Source organism: Prionailurus viverrinus, unplaced genomic scaffold (assembly GCF_022837055.1).
Source record: "Prionailurus viverrinus isolate Anna unplaced genomic scaffold, UM_Priviv_1.0 scaffold_35, whole genome shotgun sequence".
NCBI classification, from domain to species: Eukaryota; Metazoa; Chordata; class Mammalia; order Carnivora; family Felidae; genus Prionailurus; species Prionailurus viverrinus.
The window spans coordinates 3,737,169-3,758,404 of record NW_025927605.1 but is presented as its reverse complement, the minus strand read 5'-3'; the positions used below and the strand labels follow the sequence as shown (position 1 = coordinate 3,758,404).

The 21,236-nt window shown below is 41.8% G+C and overlaps 2 protein-coding genes and 1 long non-coding RNA gene across 6 annotated transcripts; 1 reads left to right on the top strand and 2 right to left on the bottom strand.

Moving 5' to 3' along the window:
- Positions 1-4,774: 4,774 nt before the first annotated feature.
- Positions 4,775-5,371, bottom strand: LOC125158655 (keratin-associated protein 4-11-like). 2 transcript variants are annotated; one of them, XM_047845978.1, is made up of 2 exons: positions 5,041-5,371; positions 4,775-4,920 (listed from the first exon to the last, which is right to left on the bottom strand). In XM_047845978.1, exons 1-2 carry the CDS (start codon positions 5,369-5,371, stop codon positions 4,775-4,777), a joined length of 477 nt encoding a protein of 158 aa, XP_047701934.1. The 2 variants fall into 2 exon arrangements, with proteins under 2 accessions (XP_047701934.1, XP_047701932.1); XM_047845976.1 differs by having other exon boundaries at positions 4,775-5,371.
- Positions 5,372-11,285: 5,914 nt separating this feature from the next.
- LOC125158651 (keratin-associated protein 4-7-like) lies at positions 11,286-20,575 on the bottom strand. Of its 3 annotated transcripts, none has more exons than XM_047845969.1 (2): positions 19,879-20,575; positions 11,286-11,836 (listed from the first exon to the last, which is right to left on the bottom strand). In XM_047845969.1, exons 1-2 carry the CDS (start codon positions 20,573-20,575, stop codon positions 11,286-11,288), a joined length of 1,248 nt encoding a protein of 415 aa, XP_047701925.1. The 3 variants fall into 3 exon arrangements, with proteins under 3 accessions (XP_047701925.1, XP_047701927.1, XP_047701926.1); XM_047845971.1 differs by lacking the exon at positions 19,879-20,575 and having other exon boundaries at positions 11,286-11,583; positions 11,644-11,930; XM_047845970.1 differs by lacking the exon at positions 11,286-11,836 and having other exon boundaries at positions 19,865-20,097; positions 20,170-20,575.
- Positions 15,011-17,535, top strand: LOC125158670 (uncharacterized). Its single transcript, XR_007149453.1, has 3 exons — positions 15,011-15,187; positions 16,550-16,718; positions 17,455-17,535. It is a non-coding gene; the product is annotated as an uncharacterized LOC125158670 (long non-coding RNA).
- Positions 20,576-21,236: the final 661 nt, after the last annotated feature.

Sequence of the window (21,236 nt, the reverse complement as noted above, 5' to 3'; positions counted from 1 at the left end):
GACTAAGCTTTCACCCATTCCTTTTTGATGAAAGAACCATTTTCAGAAATGAACTTTTTCCTTCAGGAATCTTCTCCACATATGCTAAAAGTGAGGGGGTTTGAGCTATCTTTTGATTGGCCAACATATGCAATGGATTCTGCATTACATTGGAGTTTTTATTTAAAGCATCTTTTTCTTGTGCTCTTTCAATAATTCAAATTCAAGTCTTTCTCCTTAAAGAGGATATAAACAGATAAGACTTGTTTGTCCTGCAGGCATTCAAATACGCTATATTGAAAGGCAAGATTTTGGCAGATACTCAAAGCATCAAAGAAATTAGTGTCCAAAACAATCATTATGTATTTAGGATTCACGTACTTACAGTGAAAAATGAGATACTACAGGGAGGTACTATTTGTGAGTGTTTGCCGTGTGCCAGATGGTCTGCTGAATGCTTTGTAATTATTATGTTGATTTTTCTTCTCCAAGAACCCAGGAGGCACTCATCATTCTCTAAGAGTTCACATAGACTTGTGTTAAGGTTATTAAGTTACAGTGTAAACAATACTAATTCCATACCTTTGATTGTGCTGTTACACCTCCTTAGAAGTTCATTCTCCCCTATCAACTCAGCAATTTCTTGTTCTCGAAGTTCCAGCCCAGATGGCTCCTCCTCTCTTATGTTTGCTTTGACTTTTTTTTTAAACTTCATCTGCTCCTCCTTTATGCTTGCTATCACATTGTGGAACCCTCAGACTTCGCACATCTACTGTAACCTGAATGTGATTCTCTGTCTCCAGCTGGATGGTAAACACCTGAAGTGGACACTTGAACTGTAGGTTTCTTTTCATCATGCATGGAACAGAGCATGTCATCAGTGGCTTAAAAAAAACATCTCTAGGAATCACTTTTTAAATTTAAATGTTTTGCAATTCTGTAAAGTATTTATGGTACCAAAATAAATTCTACAAAGTGAGGCATGTTTAAGGAAGTCCTGCTATTTATTTCTATTCCTTCCCCCCCCCCCCCTTAGAGAATCATTTTTATAATCTAAGGTTTTCCCTCTCATTGCTATTTTAAATGCAAGTGTGTTTGCATTTGCATAGTTGTATCTCCTTTGTTTCTTTTTTTTTTCTTTTTTTAATGTTTATTTATTTTTGAGACAGAGGGAGACAGAGCATGAACGGGGAAGGGGGCAGAGAGAGAGGGAGACACAGAATCTGAAGTAGGTTCCAGGCTCTGAGCTGTCAGCACAGAGCCTGATGCGGGGCTCGAACCCACGAACCGTGAGATCATGACCTGAGCCGAAGTTGGACACTTATTAACCAACTGAGCCACCCAGGCGCCCCGAATCTCCTTTGTTTCTTAAACGGTTGTACACTGATAGGCTTAGCTCCAACTTGCTTTTGCTTCACTTAACAATTTATCTCAGATTATTTCAGAGTAGTAGGTACGTTCTGATGGTCTTCATTTCATTTTCAGCCACAAAGTATCCCATTCTGTTGCCATAATAAGATTTATTTAGCCAGTCCCTTATTGATGGGCATGTGGGTTGTTTTCAGGCTTTCACTATTAAAATAATACTGTGCACTTGAAAACAGGAAGTGTCTTTTTTATCTTGGGGGTTGTGAATTTGATGCGTATCTGTAAGATCTACCTTATTAATTACCTATAGTTATTTTCACATTGATTGATTTTTCTTCACGTGTTCTCTCTTTAAGTACACAGTGTGTTAGTCTTTGATGATTGGACTGTGTCTTTTTTACTCTGGCATTGCCTTCTGTTTCTGAAACTTAGCTTTGTAGTTATATTTTCATTGTAGCCTTTACCATAGTAAAGTTATCCCACTTTGTCTCCTCTAATGCTTTTTGGTATAAATCTAATTTGTTTGGTATTAAAATTGCAGCTTTTATATCTTCATTTTCAAAATTGCTTTAGAAATTCTAGGTTCTTTATGTTGCCACATAAATTTTAAAAATCAGCTTCTAAGCATCTATTAAAAAGTCTCCTGAAATTTTGATTGGTATTGCATTGAAATTTTGGATCGACTGCAGGAGAATCAACATTTTTTCCCCTTTTCAGCTGTGCTTAATATATATTTAATTCATCCATTGACTTGTTAATTTCAATGATGCTGTCTTTCATTTATTTTTTATAATTAAAAAATTCATTTTATTCAATTATTTATTTAAATTCAAGTTTAATAACATACAGTGTAGTATTGGTTTCAGGAGGAGAACCCAGTGATGCATCACTTAACGTGTAACATCCAGTGCTCATCACAACAAGTGCCCTCCCAACAGATGCCCATGACCCATTTAGCCCATCCCCCAACCCACCTCCTCTCCAACAACCCTGTTTGTTCTCTGTTTTTAGTAACAAAAACATGGAAGAGCTCTTCCCACAGCTGCATAACTTTACAAAGAGAAATTAGAGAAGGTCTAGATAAATGGAGATACATGTCACGTCCCTGGATTGGAAGGAGGAACCTCCTTCCAGAACTCTTCCATATTTTTGTTACTTTTTTGTCTCAGCATCTTATGTTGTTGATACTTTTGAAAAGTGAATTGTTCTTATTTAATTTTAATTCCATAATCATTGATAGTATATAAAATACAATTAATAAGAAATAAAATTACTATCTTTTTTTAATGTTTAGTTTTTGAGAGAGAGAGACAGAGTGTGAGTGGGGGAGGGGCAGAGAGAGAGAGAGCCAAAGCAGGCTCCAAGCTCCAAGCTGTCAGCACAGAGCCTGATGCGGGGCTTGAACTCATGAACTGTGAGATCATGAGCTGAGCCGAAATCGGATGCTTAACCGACTGAGCCATGCAGGCACCCCAAAATAAAATTATTTTTTAATGTTTATTTATTTTTGCAAGAGAGAGAATGTGTGTGCAGGTGGGGGAGAGGCAGAAAGAGAGGGAGAGGAGAGAGAATCACAAGCAGGCCCTATGCTGTTATCACAGAGCCCGATGTGGGGCTCAGTATCACAAACTGTGAGATCATGACCTGAACCAAAATCAAGAGTTGGCCATTTAACCAACTGAGCCACCCAGGCACCCCTACAATAAAGTTAATTTATACTGATAGGAATCTTATGTCCTCGTCAAGTTTACTTGCTAGGTTCAGGAATTGTTGTAGTATGGGAGCCCAACCTCCTGTCAGTTCCCACCCCAAGTGAGTAACTGATGATCAGCTCCATTCTGTTCCTCATCCGTGAGCCTGTCCCTCTATCTTCCTCTCCTAACCGGATGGCTTTAGTGTGGCTCTAGGTTTGAAGGGTGGGGTACATCATTAGTAAAACTGTCCTTTTGGGAATCATGTTCCCATTTGTATTACAAACATTTTCATCTAAAGAGGGGCTTCGAAGCCCAGTCTTATTTGGAAAAATAAAAGTACAGAGAGAAGATACTGTGTAGAAACCTGAGCGGGCAATGTATAGAAAAACATTTAAAAGTAAATACATCAACTTTATTAGAATATCTGCTCCATTACTATAGACAGTTTTCTGTGTGTTGGTCTCTGACATTACTCTAGTGTCTTTTTAAAAAAAAAAAAATATTTTTATTTATTTTTGAGAGAAAGATGGAGGAGCAGAGAGAGGGGGTGACAGAGTTTCTGAAGCAGGCTCTGCACTGACAACAGAGAGCCTGATGGAGGACTTGAACTCACAAACCATGAGACCATGACCTGAGTTGAAATTGGACACTTAACCGACTGAGCCACCCAGGCACCCCTCTAGTATCTTTAGCAGTGCCTCCCATGTAATAAATGCTTGATAAATACTATTTGGATGAGTGAATGAAGAAATTGGCATTTGGAAGGGTCAGGGAAAGCAGACCCACTTTTCAGTGAAAGCACTGGGCCCCTGTTTCTCCATGGAAGCAACTGACAGGAACTCAGGAATACCCTCTTATGTGGTCATACAGTCTGTAATTCGCCGCAGTTTTCACCAAACACATCATCTTATCAAGGGCGTGCTTTACTCATCTAAGTTACCTGCCTGTCCCTTGAATGCATGAGGATCTGAAATTTGTCTATCAATAGAAAAATGAGAAATGGCTGAGGTCCTGTTGCAAATCGAGTCAAAGTCAGTGTGCATTTGATTAGCTGCATGGATGACACTAGTGTCATCGAGTAAAAGTCTGCATACAAACTTGCATACTGTGCCAAACAACATGTTGCACAGCTACAGTGACTGGTGTGATTCATGAAACATGTATTGTGTTCTTTTCACTTTTACGTACTTAACAGTCTACCAAATTTCTGTTTTTCATGTTGTCATTTTCCTAGGACGGGTTCATAGTTAGGTGATTTGCTTAGGAAATAAGGAAGCATGTAAGAAAGAATCAGGGAGTGAATAATGGAACCTGACTCTTACTGAGAGGTGTCAAGACCATGTTGTGTATCCTGCAGGTAGGTGTAGGTCAAATACACTTGCCTATGAGCTGAAGACAAAATCTGGAAGGAGCATCAATCACACTGAATTGTTAATGCAGGGAAGTATAACTTTATTTTGGTACAGAAATATATAAGGTTACAGAGAAGGCCCAGAAAAGGGAAGTTATGAGAATGTCACCAATTGTCAAACTGAAGGATAAAATCTGTTATTGCGTAAGTGCTCTGGGCCATATCCATCTTCTTCAACAGCATGACGTGGTTCTTCAGTAGAATCAAGGCCCAATTCAGTTGAGCAACATCATTTCTACTTCATGTGTCCTAGCAGCAGAAAAGGAGGGGCTACATCTGTGGGGCAGAGGTAGGCGGAGATGGTGGTCACCGAGAAGGGGGCTCAGCAGCAAGAGGAGGCACAGCACATGGGGCGGGGGCAGGTGGAGATGACACAGGTGGGGCGATAGCAAGTGGTGTGGCAGGAGACCCGGCCACAGACTGGGCGCAGGCAGCAGGAGGGGCAGCAGGAGGGGCGGCAGCAGCTGGAGCCACAGCAGCTGGAGCCACAGCAGTTGGAACCACAGCAAGAGGGGCGGCAGCAGCTAGAAATGCAGCAGGAGGGGCGGCAGCAGCTGGAGCCACAGCAGCTGGAGCCACAGCAGCTGGGGCGGCAGCAGGTGGTCTGGCAGCAAGAGGGGCGGCAGCAGCTAGAGATGCAGCAGCTGGGCCTGCAGCAGCTGGAGCCACAGCAGCTGGAGCCACAGCAGGAGGGGCGGCAGCAGCTAGAGATGCAGCAGCTGGGCCTGCAGCAGCTGGAGCCACAGCAGCTGGAGCCACAGCAGGAGGGGCGGCAGCAGCTGGACACACAGCAGCTGGGGCGGCAGCAGGTGGTCCTGCAGCAGGTGGTCTGGCAGCAGGTGGGGCGGCAGCAAGGCTGGCAGCAGCTGGAGCCACAGCCCTGGTCAGAGCAGACAGAGCCACAACAGGAGTTGACCATGGTGTCAGAGGGTGGAGGTTCTGGGTGGGTTTCCAAGAGAGTGAGGATCTCGAGTTTGGGAGTCTCCTTGCCACATGGCCCCTTTTATACCCCCCTGAGGTACTTCTGTGGTTAGGAAAAGACTATTTCCTTCTTATTGTTTATATGACTGCAAATGCAATTAGTAAATTAGATCATTATATTTTTCTAGGAAAAACTCCCAATATGTAGAAAATAGCTCTTTGCCTTTTCTCAAGTTCCTGAGTTCTCATGTGAATCACTTCTTATTTCTTCCTTTGTTTGCAGTGTCACAAGACTTTAATTTCTGGGTATCATGTGACACAGGTGGGTCCCTATGTCTTCTCTGTTACTCACCTTGACATGATTGTGGGAGAGCTTCTGAAGGAGTATGATCTCTAGTGGAAAATTAATGTTTCAGTAGATGGAATGCTGGTAGCAAAAAAAGGGAAGTGAGCTTCTCTTTGAGTGTAAGAAATGAGGAAGCTTTTGATTTGTCGTGTTTATTGTGGGTGATCATCGGGTTAACGAAATTCCTACAGGATTCCAGGCTGTGTTCTCATCACTCTGATGTTCTGTGAAACAGTTAGCAGCAACTCCAGGCTTTTAAATAGCAAAGAGTCATGTGAGGTTGATCAGAGTTGATCAGAAATGTCCTCTGGGCTGATAGTTTTTGATCTGTTGACAGCATAGCCCACCATTTTCCCCAAGGGGCTCGAAACCTTTTCCCCAAGTCTTCCCACTGGTTGAATGAGTCCTCTGGTCATGCCCATCGAGCTGAGCCATGGGTTGCCGCTCTATATCCACCCCTCTCCCCATATGAGCTGTGGCAAGACCAACATTGGTAAGACGTGAAAAGGAAACAATCTTTGGAAGGAGTGCAGGAGAAGTTGAAATGTTGCTTAGCATTGTCTTGGATAGGGAAGAGGTGGAGAGTTAAAAATCAAAGAAAAGAGGCGCCTGAGTAGCTCAGTCGGTTAAGCAGCCGACTTTGGCTCAGGTCATGATCTCGCGGTCCGTGAGTTCGAGCCCCGCGTCGGGCTCTGTGCTGACTGCTCAGAGCCTGGAGCCTGTTTCAGATTCTGTGTCTCCCTCTTTCTCTGACCCTCCCCTGTTCATGCTCTCTCTGTGTCTCAAAAATAAATAAACGTTAAAAAAAATTTAAAAAAAATAAAAGAAAAAACAAAATAGTCTCTGCAGAAAGGTTTTTATATTTTGCATCTTTTATATTTTAATGTTTATTTATTTTGAGACACAGAGACAGAGCATGAACGGGGGAGGGTCAGAGAGAGGGAGACACAGAATTTGAAACAGGCTCCAGGCTCTGAGCTGTCAGCACAGAGCCCGACGCGGGGCTCGAACTCACGGACCGTGAGATCATGACCTGAGCTGAAGTCGGACGCTTAACCGACTGAGCCACCCAGGCGCCCCTACATCTTTTATATTTTAAAATTTCATTTAAACATTTCGAGTATCTCTTTTTTTTTTTCCCACGTGTATTCCTCCCACCTTTCTTCTCAGTTTACAGGTTCCCTCCTTGAAGGCAGCCAGTTTCCAGCTTTTTTTGTTGCTTAACACATAAGAAACAAATAAGAAGACTTACCCATTTCTTTCATTTATACAAATGGTAGCCTATCAGTCGTGGTCATCCTCCTTGGCGGTTTTCACATGAAGCATTCAGATAACGTATACACTGCTTGCCATTCTTTTTCTTTTACAGTAGCATCGTATTCTGATTATGAAGGTACTGTAATGTATTGAGTCAGTCTCCCACTGTTGGATATTTACTTTGCTTTTAGTCTTTTGAGATTACTTACAATGCTACAACGAATAAGCCTGATCATACATGATTTCACATGTGTGAGTGTTTTCTATAGAATAAACTCTTCTGGAAATAGAATAGCTGGATCAGAGTATACATTTGTTTATAATGTTTGTTAGATAATGACAACTTCAACTTCCTTAGGGATTATACCAGTGTACCCATCTACCAGCAATGTGTGAATGTTTGGCTTTCCCTATTTTTATTAATGCAGTGATACACAGGACCTACAAGTACATAGATACATGTACAGAGATGTGTAGTTATGCATGTAGACACCTATCTATCTATCTTTCTATCTATCTATCTATCTATCTATCTATCTTATCTGTCATCAGTCTTGGTCAATATGAGATACGTAGGTGATTTTTTTTTCTTTCTCAAATTTTTATTTAAATTCTAGTTAGTTAACATATAATGTAATATTGGCTTCAGGAGTAGAATTTAGTGATTCATCACTTACATATGACGCCCAGAGCTCATCGCAACAAGTGCCCTCCTTAATACCCATCACTTATTCAGCCCATCCTCCACCTAGCCCCCTCTATATGTGATTTTAATTTTCACTTTTCTTATTGTAAGTGAGATTGAGCAGCTCTTCAGATGTTTAAGGCTATTGGTATTGCCTTTTCTGTAAGGAAAAATTACAGAAATTATATAGAAAAAATTATAGAAATTTTCTATATTGTCTGTAATTCATGTTTTTCTACTGGGTTTAACCTTTATACATTGATTTTTACAGGAACTCTTTGTATATTATAAAAATTAGCCTTTGTATGTGATGTGAATTTCAAATATTTTTCCTAGTTTGTCTTTTTTCTTTGACTTTGCTTATGTGGTTTTTGCCATACAGACATTTACTTCTGATATAGTCAAATTTATTAATCTTTTATACTTTTATACTTAATCTTTTATACTTCTGGGTTGGTGTCATACTTTGAAAGTCCTTTCTGATTGTGTAGACATTATCTCATAATTTCTTTTGTCCAGAGTTTCATGTTTTATTTTCAAATATTTACTCTATCAGAAATTTATGCAGCTATAAAATATGAGGTTTAAATGTTTTAAAATCTGATAATCTGATATGACCATAACCTGCCACACTTACTAAGTAATAATTTTTTCCCCTACTGATTTAAAATGGCAACTTTTCTTACACTAAATTTCCTTACATATTTGGGTCTATTCCTAGACTTGCTTTTTCAAACTCACTGTTGATTTTTTCATGCATGAATGCCACAGTTATCAATGCAAAGTATTAACTTGATCTTAATAGTTATCAAGTCCAAGCCAACCTCATTAGATTATGGCAATATGCTAGTGAACTCAAACATTTGTGTAGCAAAACAGTAAATACGTACTCGATGCCTTGCCATGAGAATGTAAATTGCACCTGGCAGAACCTTGAAACTGATGTGGAAAAGAACGCATTAGCCAAGTCTGGGATGGTATTACCAGTCTTGATAGGCTTGTTTTGCCTCCTGTAAAGTTTGGTTATATTAGTTACAACTGAAGCAATCAGAGGAAGATGCTGTGTAATCACCAAGAGTCTGCTGTTAACCTCCAGGAGCTGTCTTCCCATACACTGGCCAGACAGGTCTGTTAACAGTGTTTGTGAGAATTAAAACTCTCGCTCAGGGGTGCCTGGGTGGCTCAGTTGGTTGAGCGTCTGACTTCAGCTCAGGTCATGATCTTAGGGTTACTGAATTTGAGCCCTGCATTGGGCTCTCTGCTGTCACTGCAGCTTCAGATCCTCTGTCTCCCTCTCTCTCTCTGTCCCTCCCCTGCTTGTGAGCTCTCTCACAAGCAAACAAACAAACCCTCTTGCCTCAGCTGTTTCCTTCATCAGAACAGTCATTTCTTGTTGCTCTTCTGGAATTCTATATTGCTTAGAATTTGCTACCTAGGAGGGCTTGAGCAATTCCAGTGGTACGTATTTAACGTGGCCAAATAAAACAGGATGGAGGGCAGACTTAGTCCATGCTCCATTCATTTAAGATCATCCCAACTCTGTGTTCAGGTAAAGTCAGTGGGACCACAGAATAACCACTCAGTAACACTTTCCCATTCACAACTGTTTCTATCTTGAGTTTTTCTACCACAATATCTCTGGTATCACTTTTGGTTCTCTAGGAGCATTGTAACTCTCCCTGATGGAAATCACTGTCCACTGAGTGCCTGTATGAGTAATCCTAAGAAGTTTGGCATGCTGCCCTTTGACTCCTTCACCCAAATTCTCACATAGTTCTTAAGACATAGGGCACCTGCTCCTTGCTATTATGAGCCCTGGGTACTGAACTTTTCCTTGTTACTTCCCCTGAACTCTATCCACACTTTTGTAAATAGTCTTTTTATTACACAGTTTTAGAATGCTGTCTTGTTTCTGCTGTGACCCAGTTCTTGTTATAAAAATGGGAAATTATAAGTCTCATATACTTTAATACTGAAAAAAGCAGTATAAAACATTCTTTGATTTAGCTCTAGCTAATAAAGTGTAATGTTGAAACCAGAGCCTGAATCCTATAATTAGTAGTTATCAAAGAGGAATATATAGGAGGATAAAAAATTGGTTAACTCTACTGTGTGAATAGACAGGGCTGTATTCTATAGAAACATTTCAAAGTAAGTTGAAAAAGTGAAGCTGAAAATATCTATAGGACATTTCTGTAATATACTAAGAACAAAATACCCAACGTGTGTTGGGGTGAACCCCATTTGATATCAACTCCTATCTGGTTTGTCTCTTATACCTTGTAACTTTTTTTTTTAATTTTAGAAATTATAATTAACCCTTAATTATACTTGTTAAGGTTTTGGGAAATGTAACACAGCTACTAGATAAAACTGGTATATGTAAAATTTGAATTTAAAATATTTTTACTATACTCCAGATTGTGAACCAAAAGTTATGGACCCTTATATCTGCATAAACAGACATTTTTGTGTATATTGTGACACATTATCTCAGCTAAGGAGGCTGATTCTTACCTGAGTCTGGGTGCTGGGGAAAATAGCCTCTGCATATTCTCTTAAGTAAAACCAGGCAAGGTGATAAAAGCCCAAAGTGAAAAAAAAAATCATCAAGGAGATGAGAAACTTCAATAACATGAGAATTTTCATGAGACTGAAGAAAATACGGAGTTTCAGTCTAGAAATACTAAAATGTGAGCAACTATTAGTGAAAAATTTTAAATTTTTTATGGAAAAGTTGCCATGGACTTCATAATTTTCTAGAAATCTGGATTTAGAAGGTATACTTCATTTCCTAAAAGAGATTTTTTATGCTTAGAGTGGAAAGGAGGAAGGAAGGAAGAGGAGGGAAAGAGGGAGGAGAAAGTACTTGAGTTAGGCAGAGCACCTAAAATTTGCACAATCAGTAATGGAACATACTAGAAGTGGAAATATAGTCAAGGGAAATTTAAGTGACTAGGGTTTCAAGAAAAATAACCAAAAAAAAAAAGATATTTATTGACAGCTGACATTATGTACCCCACTCTGCTAACTGTAGTGTATACATGGATTATGTCTTTGAACCTTTGAAGAACATTATATATTGTCCTCATTTCTCAGAGAAGGCAAACCGAGGCTCGGAGAGGTTATGCAATGTTGCCCATATCATACAATGAATGCCTACTAGAGTCTTGATTCCAATATAAGTAACTGCTCTTGAACACATTCTCCTGCATTTGAAGCAAGATGGGCTTTGGTGTGAGGTGATAGCTAAGGACATAGACACATACACGCATGCACACACACATGTACATGCCAAATCATTAACAGATCAGGAGATTTTAGTATTGGGGAAATGGCTGTTTATTAAGAACACATGAAAACAATGCCATGTAAGATCATCACAATCAGTGTGTACGTAGGATGAAGATATTACTGGCCTAAAAATGGATGTATCAGATAAAAATCATTTGACAATTGGTTTAATCTATTATTTCCTAGAACTGAATGCCAACTCTAAATGCCAAATCAGAAGATGAAGAGTTGGCAGCTGAGAGTCCATCCCCCAGTCACTGGCTGGCTCTAACACATTTTATGTGACTTGTGGAGACATCCCTATGTCACAAAGATTATAGGCAGAGAGATTCAGCAGCAAGAGGAGGCACAGCACATGGGGCGGGGGCAGGTGGAGATGACACAGGTGGGGCGATAGCAAGTGGTGTGGCAGGAGACCCGGCCACAGACTGGGCGCAGGCAGCAGGAGGGGCAGCAGGAGGGGCGGCAGCAGCTGGAGCCACAGCAGCTGGAGCCACAGCAGTTGGAACCACAGCAAGAGGGGCGGCAGCAGCTAGAAATGCAGCAGGAGGGGCGGCAGCAGCTGGAGCCACAGCAGCTGGAACCACAGCAGCTGGGGCGGCAGCAGCTAGAGATGCAGCAGCTGGGCCTGCAGCAGCTGGAGCCACAGCAGCTGGAGCCACAGCAGGAGGGGCGGCAGCAGCTGGACACACAGCAGGTGGGCCGGCAGCAGGTGGTCCTGCAGCAGGTGGTCTGGCAGCAGGAGGGGCGGCAGCAGCTAGAGATGCAGCAGCTGGGCCTGCAGCAGCTGGAGCCACAGCAATTAGAGCCACAGCAGCTGGAGCCACAGCAGGAGGGGCGGCAGCAGCTGGACACACAGCAGCTGGGGCGGCAGCAGGTGGTCCTGCAGCAGGTGGTCTGGCAGCAGGTGGGGCGGCAGCAAGGCTGGCAGCAGCTGGAGCCACAGCAGCTGGAACCACAACAGGAGTTGACCATGGTGTCAGAGGGTGAAGGTTCTGGGATGGTTTTCAGGAGAGTGAGGGGCTTGAGTTTGAAGTCTCCTTGTGCCATGTCCCCTTATATATGCCCTGAACAGGGTGATTTGTCAACACATCTTCCTTGTTTTTGTTTATCTAATAATTAAGTAATTATCACAGTACACAATAATGTTTGTCTATGTAATCGTTTAAACTTGTGGGAAACAAATTTTCTTTTCTAGATGTGATAAGTTCTATCTGGTCTGCTTTTCCTCCTGACTCATACCTGCTAGCATCTTCCAGACCACACTCTCCTCATCTTCCTTGACAGTGGGCTGTCATGTGATAGGTGGCATTTACAGTTACATTTCTTCCTGTCCCATTTCTTCTAGCAGTGATAGGATCAAGGCAGTTATATTTCTGGTTCTGCGTTTCTTCCAATGATCAGTTGGGAAGAAATCCCATCTGCATAGTGTGGCATGGGACAAGAGGAAGAAGCTCTCTTTTGTGGGTCATTTTTGAACAATGAGGAAGGAGACAACTCTATGTGTGTATGACATTGCTGATTTCTGTGCCACTGGAATGGATTTTCTTGGATGTTTCTCCCTTTGGATCTTGTCCTCTGCCCCAAAACCATGGCAGACAATTATCTGTGTGGTCTGCATCACTGCCATGTCCCATCGCTCATTACGTTGTTACTTTGCTGTCATATATATTTGTGTTGTTTTTTCCAGTTGGTCTTTAGATTCTGGAAGACATAGCCTCATTTTTATTCTTATCTCATTCTTAATTAAAATATTCTTCAATGGAGAAAAAATGGGCCCAATAATCAAAATGTGCCTCTCCTCAGAATTTACCTCTATAGCTGGGAAATCTATGGCACACATCTTTTTCCATCCACTTGAAATGTGAATGGATTTTAGTCAATTTAACTTAATTTAGTTACCATTTCTACTTATCCTCTATTTAGTGATGGTTTAACCTGAGCATGCAGCAACTCATCTGAAGGGCTTATTAAACATGGTTGGGACAAATCCCAGAGATTCTACCTTAGAGTGGAGCCTGAGGTTTGGCATTTCTAGCAAGTACCCAGATGGATGTTGATGCTGAAGACCCAAGGACCACACTTGGAGATACTCCTTTGTTCTGTTCATTCAGGCTTTGAGGAAGTGCCTCTATCAAGTTCCAGCCTGCTTATAAAGCAGATTTGTTGAGTGGGTAATCCAAGATACACATGTTGCCAGTTCCTGGGGTGACAAATATGGTTTAGGGTCTTCTCCTTGGGAATTTACAGATTACTGTGAAGATCATACGTGCGTATGCACACCCATCCCCCCCCTCCTCCCCCTCCCCCATACAACTGTGCAACATCAAAGGAACTCATAGTAGTATAATTTAACTAAAAGAAGAGTGTCTAAGACAAATTAGCCAAGGTGACAGTTTGGTAAAGACATAGATTTATTCATAAATAAATAATTCTAGTTACTGTTTCTTACTTACTTTGTATGATTTGTTTTACATTTTAGGTAAATTTTACATACTCTGAAAGGTACAGATTCTAAGTGTACTATTTGATGAGTTTTGACGAATGGATACACATCCATGTAATCCCCATCCCTATAAGATATAGAATGTTTCCATTATATCAGAAAGTTCCCACATATCACTTTAGTAAACTCCCCGCCACCATAGAGACAACAATTGTTTTAGTATTTTTTTTCACTGTAGATTTGTTTTGATGTAGAGCTTCAAACATGATATATAGCATCATTTCTTTTCTGTATGGCACCATTTACTTGGCATGTGAATATTATTAATGTTGATACTTGTATCACTAGTTCATTCAGAGCTGTAGTGACAAAGTACCAAAGCTTATTGTAACTACTACCAACCATCCTTGTTTACCTGAGACTTGATGGGGGTTCCAGAACTCAAAACTGTGTTAAACAGGAAAGTCCCAGGCAAACAGAAGCATTGATCACCTTCTGATTAAATATCTCAATTGGGACCATTTGAAGACCAAGACCATTGCAATATGTTTATCACAATAACTTTCTTGGCAAACACTGATTTACATGTTTTTATTCCATAGGCTTGTGAGGCAAAGCTAGAGAACCTAAGGCATTTAAACAATTCGATTGTGAGGCAACATGGTGTCCCAAGGGGAGAGATATTCACTTGATTTGCTGTATGGGAGATGCTGGGGAAGAAAAACCATAAAAAGAAAAAAAAGAGTTCTTAATACCAGGGGAGAGCTTCCTATATAAATCGAGAGAGATTAAGAAAACCCTTTTGTCATATATGGAAAGGCAGAGTACATTCTCATTATAGAGAAGTATGCAGAGAATCAGCCCCTAGACCAGTGGTTTGCAAAGTTGGCTGCATAATTGGATCACCTAAGGAGAGATAAAAATTACTGATGCCTGACTTCTGCCCTGAAAAATTCTGATTTTAACTGATCTGGTTGTATGGCCTGGGCATCTGAATTTTTTAAGCTCGTGAGGTATAATCTTAAATGCATGGCCAAGTTTTAGACCTCCCTCCTTAAACTGTCTATATCACACAGACTTGTGTAGTATTAGATTGGGAACAGAAGTAGCTACAATATTGAAATATAATTGGTAACACCTAATTAATAGAATTGTACCGATTTTGAATCACGGAACTTTGAGCAATATCAGACTGAAGCATCGATAATTCTCTTCACTCTTGTAAATCCGTCTTATGCCAAACAAAAGTCCTACATGGATAAGAATAAACAATGGGGCATGGACCACAAAGGGAAATTACTATAGACGCACACTGAATTTTTTAAAATTGCATATCAAAAGCAAGAGAGACATCACTCTGTGTACTCGTTGCTAAAAATTTTACCCATAGTCTGGTGAGGTAAATTGATAATTAACATCAGGACCATGCACACAAATTATGTATGGTCTACCTAAACTTTAGTATTTTATTGCATAGGATAGATGGAGTGTAATTTTTTTCTTCATTGTACTTAAAAATTTTAATTGTATATGTTATATAAATATATGTGTGAATATATATAATATAAAATAATACTTAAAATTTTTTTTGTTGTCTTTTTAGAGTTCCACAAAGTAAAATATGTTAGTTATGTAAACATCAATGAAATTTGAATGAGGTGGACCCAACTGATGTTTGCACCACCATCGAGGAACCTGTGTTGTACCTTCCAGAGAAACTGATCACATCATATTAATATATCCTTTAAAGAATGACATGCAAAAAATAAAAGACTTTTCTCATCAGGTAAGACATATGTTAGTACTCATTATTATTTTAATAAATGCCCAGATACCTGGAATGTATTTTGTCTGTAGCTAAAATGTATTACCACTAGGTAATTGTAGTGAATTAGTTTGTAGAATTATTATCTAAACAGACACTTAAAAAAGGCATGGGTAATTGATAGGAAAGTTAACATATTTCAAGTTAAGTTATTTTATAATAAAATAAGCTCCATTAAAATATTTAAGGATACACATTAACAATATTGCCAGTCTTGATATAAGGTAGTATGTGTAATTAAAGCAATATTTGAAGCCATATAAATGCCTATATACCATTGATTGAATTTTCTTCAGTTCTATAACTATGGTTGACCCTTGACCAACACAGGGGTTAGAGATGCCATCCCCTGTGCTGTCAAAAGTCTCCACATAACTTTTGATTCCCTGAAAACTACTAAATAAAGTAAACTTTATTTATCAAAAAAATCTGCCTATAAATGGACTCACATGGTTCAAACCTGTATCATTCAAGGATCAACAGTATGTTCAATCAATGCTTAATCTAATATTTCTTCTTAAATTATAAATAGAGCAAACATTTCAATTCACACTGAATTTATAAAAATTTGTATTATGAAGAACACATACACTGCATGGTGTATAAAAGATACATGTATAATATAATAAATAATTATGACACAAACACTATGTACCCAAAGCACAAGTCATGAAAATAGAATGTTGCCTTCACCAAGACCACACATCTCCCTCTTTCCACCCTATAAATGATCACTAACCAGATTTTTAAATTCTCTTTTCATTAACTTTCTTCATGATTTAAAAAATTTTTTTTTCAACGTTTATTTATTTTTGGGACAGAGAGAGACAGAGCATGAACGGGGGAGGGGCAGAGAGAGAGGGAGACACAGAATCAGAAACAGGCTCCAGGCTCTGAGCCATCAGCCCAGAGCCTGACGCGGGGCTCGAACTCCGGGACCGCGAGATCCTGACCTGGCTGAAGTCGGACGCTTAACCGACTGCGCCACCCAGGCGCCCCAACTTTCTTCATGATTTTAACACCTGGATATGCATCCCTAAACAATATGGTTTAGTTTTACTTAGTTTTGAATTTTATATAAAGGAATCTTAAATGTATTTTGATTCTTTCACTGAATATTATGCACATGTATTGAGGCATACTCCAAGAAGGCCCAATGATTTCCACCTCTTGGTGTTCAGGGTCTCATGTAAGTACCACCCCTTGAATAAATTGCTTCTAAATAACAGGATGTGACAACATCAAGTGATTGAGTTACAAAAGATTGTGACTTTCATCTTAATGCCTACTCTCTCTCTCTGTCTCTCACTGGCTTTGATGAAGCCTGGTGACATGTGGGAGAGATTCTTGCAGCAAAGAACTGAGCACAATATCCATTCAACAACAAGCAAGGAAGTGAGGTCCTCCCTCCAGTGGCCCTCCAGGATCTGAATCCTGCCAATGACCACATAAGTGAACTTGGAAGTGGATTCTTCCACAGTTGAGACTTCAGGTGAGATCTTAGTTCCAGTTAACTAGCTGAGGACACCCTTGTGAGAGCCCCACTGAGCAGCATCGAGATTCCTGATCCACAGAAACTGTGAGCTAATAACTTTGTGTCATTTAAAGTGGCTAAATAGTGAGGTCATGTTAAGTAAATGCATATCCAGTTCAGGCTTTTCTAGCACTACATTACATACAGGTGAGGAGGAAGGGATCAAAAGGTGCAGAGAAGTACATATGCTAGAATACACGTAGTCATAAGCCCAAAAAAGCCAACTGGCAGCATATGATCCCGAGTAGGTCATAGGGGCACTCTCTTTACCGAGGTAATAAGGAATTATCAGGTATGGGGTGCCTATTCTCTGAATACAGAGGTGGTGGAAAGGAATACTGTGAGAGAACTGGCCTCCCGAGGAATAATGGGGATGACATATCTCTGAATAGCAGAAGCCAGGTGGCAGCATTTAACTCTAAGAAATAATGTGGATATAATTATGTGAAAGTCAGCGAGGTGGGAATGACAAAGGGGGCAGAATGACCTGTGACCCTCAGGGATCTTCCAATATGGATAATAGAGCATGATGTCCCTTGAAATAGAATGTAGGCAACCAACTAGGGTATAGCTGTACTTGTACCTTAAATTTTGTACCTTAAGTTGTTTACCTTAAGCTCTGTACAGCTAGGGAATAAATGAACAAAAAGCTGAGGTCATTGTTCCCAAAGGAAACTGATGATCCCTCATGCAGTTTGCAGATCTGTGCCAATTCTCAGACCTAGAAGCCATTGACCCATCAAAACAGAGGCCAGTCCTCTAGGATAAAGGACAGCAGCAGGTGTATATAGTAGAAATGTCTAGAATTTTCCCAAATGAATATAGAGCCATTTATGGTGGGGGGGGGGCACTAGAATACTCATGTATTTGGATGCTGTTTGATATGGGATATGAGTTGACCATGAGTGCTAAATACACAAAGTGCCAGCATGGCCCCATTAGAAAACATTGATCCAGATGCCATGGTTATAGGACGGGTTCCCCACTCATCCTCATATCCAGTATTCCATTTGGGAGAATTTGCGCCTCCTTTTTCCAAAATTATGGGCTGTGTGCAGGTAGGGTCTCGGCTTTAAGAGAGAAAGCTACCTTGAGGCGACATGGTAAAGAGCTGAATAAAAGCTCTGGCTGTCACCTTATCTTTTTGGGCTTCTAGTACCAGGAAATCAGTATGCAAAGTTAGGAGTTATGGGGGCCAAGAGGAATACATACAGCATTGAGATGACCCACAGGGGCATTCATGGTATTCCTGTTCCCAGGAATAACTGCAGATGGGCAAGTAGTGTTGCCTGAAGAGGACATAGAAACCATGGGCTTGGGACTCTCAGGGATGGGGATCTAGGTCACTGCACCAGACAAGTCAGCTAAAGGAGCAGAGAGCCTCCTCCTCTTGTTGGTTTTTCTAGAAATAGTGAAAAATCATATGAAACAAGGTTACTAAGAGAAATCCATACACATGAGCAGAGGCAGGGGTAGTTATATGATATCCCATTCGATCCCTTTTGCCATAAATGCCCTTATCCACAAGCTGGTGAGAGTATGGACTAGGAGTGGCTCACACGGAACTGTAGTTAATTCTCTCAGATGAGGGAGGGGACCAGCCTGGGGATTTGTACTCTCCATCCTACATCCCGCCAAGGGTTGTCCAAATGTAGTGTTAAGTGTATAGGGGCACAAAGACCTAAACCCTCTGCCTCCAAGAGGAGCAGGTATGTGACCCAGTCCATACTTGTCAAAAGTGGGGTCACAGAATGTAAGGCTGGTATTTACCTGAAACTGCATTTTGTCTTAGCCACTTTTACTGCTTTACCCTGTTTCCCTCACTTTCTCATTGATTTCTCCAAGGAGCACTTCCTTATACATCACGTGCAAGAATACATTTTATTTTCTGATTTTTAAAGAAAAAATGCAATGTAAGAATCACATTTGGGGATGGTCTCCCTTAAACATAGCCCCCATTAAGGAAACAGTTCCTAATCTGGTGAGCTATGTTACTTGTGGCAGTGTGTCCTGTACTTCAGGATATATGGCATTTTAAAAATAGGAGACAACTATTCTAAAACCAAGTGTGCCAAAACTGTAGAAACAGCATCCTGTCAAAATATTCAGTGGTTCAGGGGAGAGTAAGTTCAGGATTTGACCTGTCACCCTGTGACCATTCATATCATACGGAAATGTTTGAAGGCACTGTTACTGAGACTTGGAACACTGGTGTTTAGTTGACCTTAGGATCAGACCCCAAAAGAGAGTTTTGAGATGAAGTAGTTTGTCTGGGAGGTGACCCCAAGTGGTGCTCTAGGGAAACTGATGTGATCCGGGGAAGGGTGGCAGCGAATCCAGGTTGATTTCAAGAGCAGATGACTCCTGTGGGCCTCTGGGGTTTGTGCAGTGCTGCTGAGACCCTCTGGTCTCACATGTCCTACTCGAGGGGAAAGAGGCTAGAGTACTTACCCACCAAGTACTGCCCACTGGTTGAGGACTTCTCCCAGAGACTTCCTTCCCTGCTCTGTCCTTTGCAATCTGCTCCTTCATGTAGACTGAGCCCTTTGCAGAGAGTTCCAGGTGCTTGCTGCAAGCCACCATCCTATACTGTTAGTGTGGGAAGTGCTGAGGTGATAGAAGTGAAAATCCTGAAATCGCCTGCTATGATCTCCTCATTGTGCAGAGAATAGTAGAAGACCTGACAGCTAAGGGTGACCATTGAAGAAGGAAAAAGAACGAGACACGATTTCTTATATTTGTATGCCTGGAAAGTTAAGATTTATTTCACATATAGAAACATCTCCATATCAGAAAATCTGGCAGTAAACAGATATATCAATTAGGATGACATGTTAACAGATATCAGAGAAAATTCAACCTTTGTAGTGATTTGGGATGGAGATAGTAACAAGGAGGTGGGAGGGTGGCAGAGGAGGGTAGATTCGGAAGCCAACTAAGTTGAAAATCACCGGGAACTGAGGTTTTACAGTTGGCCTCACATGATTCAGCTCCCCGTTGGACGACATGAAGGAGATTGGCTGACGAAAACAGCAGGGTGCAGGTCAGGGCACTCAGCAGCAGCAAGAGCCACTAGAGCAGGTTGGTGGGTGGTGGCAGGGGGTCTAGCAACAGCTGGGGCGGCAGCAGCTGGACACACAGCAGGTGGGGCGGCAGCAGGTGGTCCGGCAGCAGGTGGTCTGGCAGCAGGTGGGGCGGCAGCAAGGCTGGCAGCAGCTGGAGCCACAGCAATTCGAGCCACAGCCACTGGCACCCCCACAGCAGGGGCGGCAGCAGCTGGACACACAGCAGGTGGGGCGGCAGCAGGTGGTCCTGCAGCAGGTGGTCTGGCAGCAGGTGGGGCGGCAGCAGGGCTGGCAGCAGCTGGAGCCACAGCAATTAGAGCCACAGCAGCTGGAACCCCCACAGCAGGGGCGGCAGCAGCTGGACACACAGCAGGTGGGGCGGCAGCAGGTGGTCCTGCAGCAGGTGGTCCTGCAGCAGGTGGAGTGGCAGCAAGGCTGGCAGCAGCTGGAGCCACAGCAGCTGGAACCCCCACAGCAAGGCCGGCAGCAGCTAGAGATGCAGCAGCTGGGCCTGCAGCAGCTGGAACCACAGCAGCTGGAACCACAGCAGCTGGGGCGGCAGCAGGTGGTCTGGCAGCAGGTGGGGCGGCAGCAAGGCTGGCAGCAGCTGGAGCCACAGCAGCTGGATCCCCCGCAGCAGGGGTGGCAGCAGCTGGACACACAGCAGGTGGGCCGGCAGCAGGTGGTCCTGCAGCAGGTGGGGCAGCAACAAGGCTGGCAGCAGCTGGAGCCACAACAGGAGTTGACCATGGTGTCAGAGGGTGGAGGTTCTGGGCTGGTTTCCAGGAGAGTGAGGGGCTGGACTTTGGAAGTCTCCTTGTGCCCTGACCTCTTATATACTGCTCGTACTGGGTGATTTGTCAACACATCTTCCTTGTTTTTGTTTACCTAATATTTAAGTAATTATGATATTTCCCAGTAATGTTTGTCTTTGTAATGGTTTAAACTTGAGGGAAACTATTTTCTTTTCTAGATTTGATGAATTGTATCTGGTCTGCTTTTCCTTTTGACTTATACCCACTGGCATCTTCTGGACCAGTCATTCCTCATCTTTCTCCCAGAGGGCTTCATGTGATAGGTGGCACCTGCAATTACATCTTTCTGTCCCCTGCTACATCCCCTAGCAGGATGGGATGAAGACAATCCTGGTTTTGGTTGTGCATTTCTGCCAGTGATCACATCTGCAGAGGATGGAGGTGGCATGGGACAAGAGGAAAAGTTCCAATTTTATGGGTCATTGTTGATCAATGAGGAAGGGAGCAGCTGCCAATGAGCATGTGATGTTGCTGACCTCTACCACTGGAATGGGTTTTCTTGGATGTTTCTAACTTTGGATCATGTTCTCCACTCTAAAATCATGTAGACAACTACTTGTATGGTTCCAGTCACTGCCATGATTTGTAGTTCATTG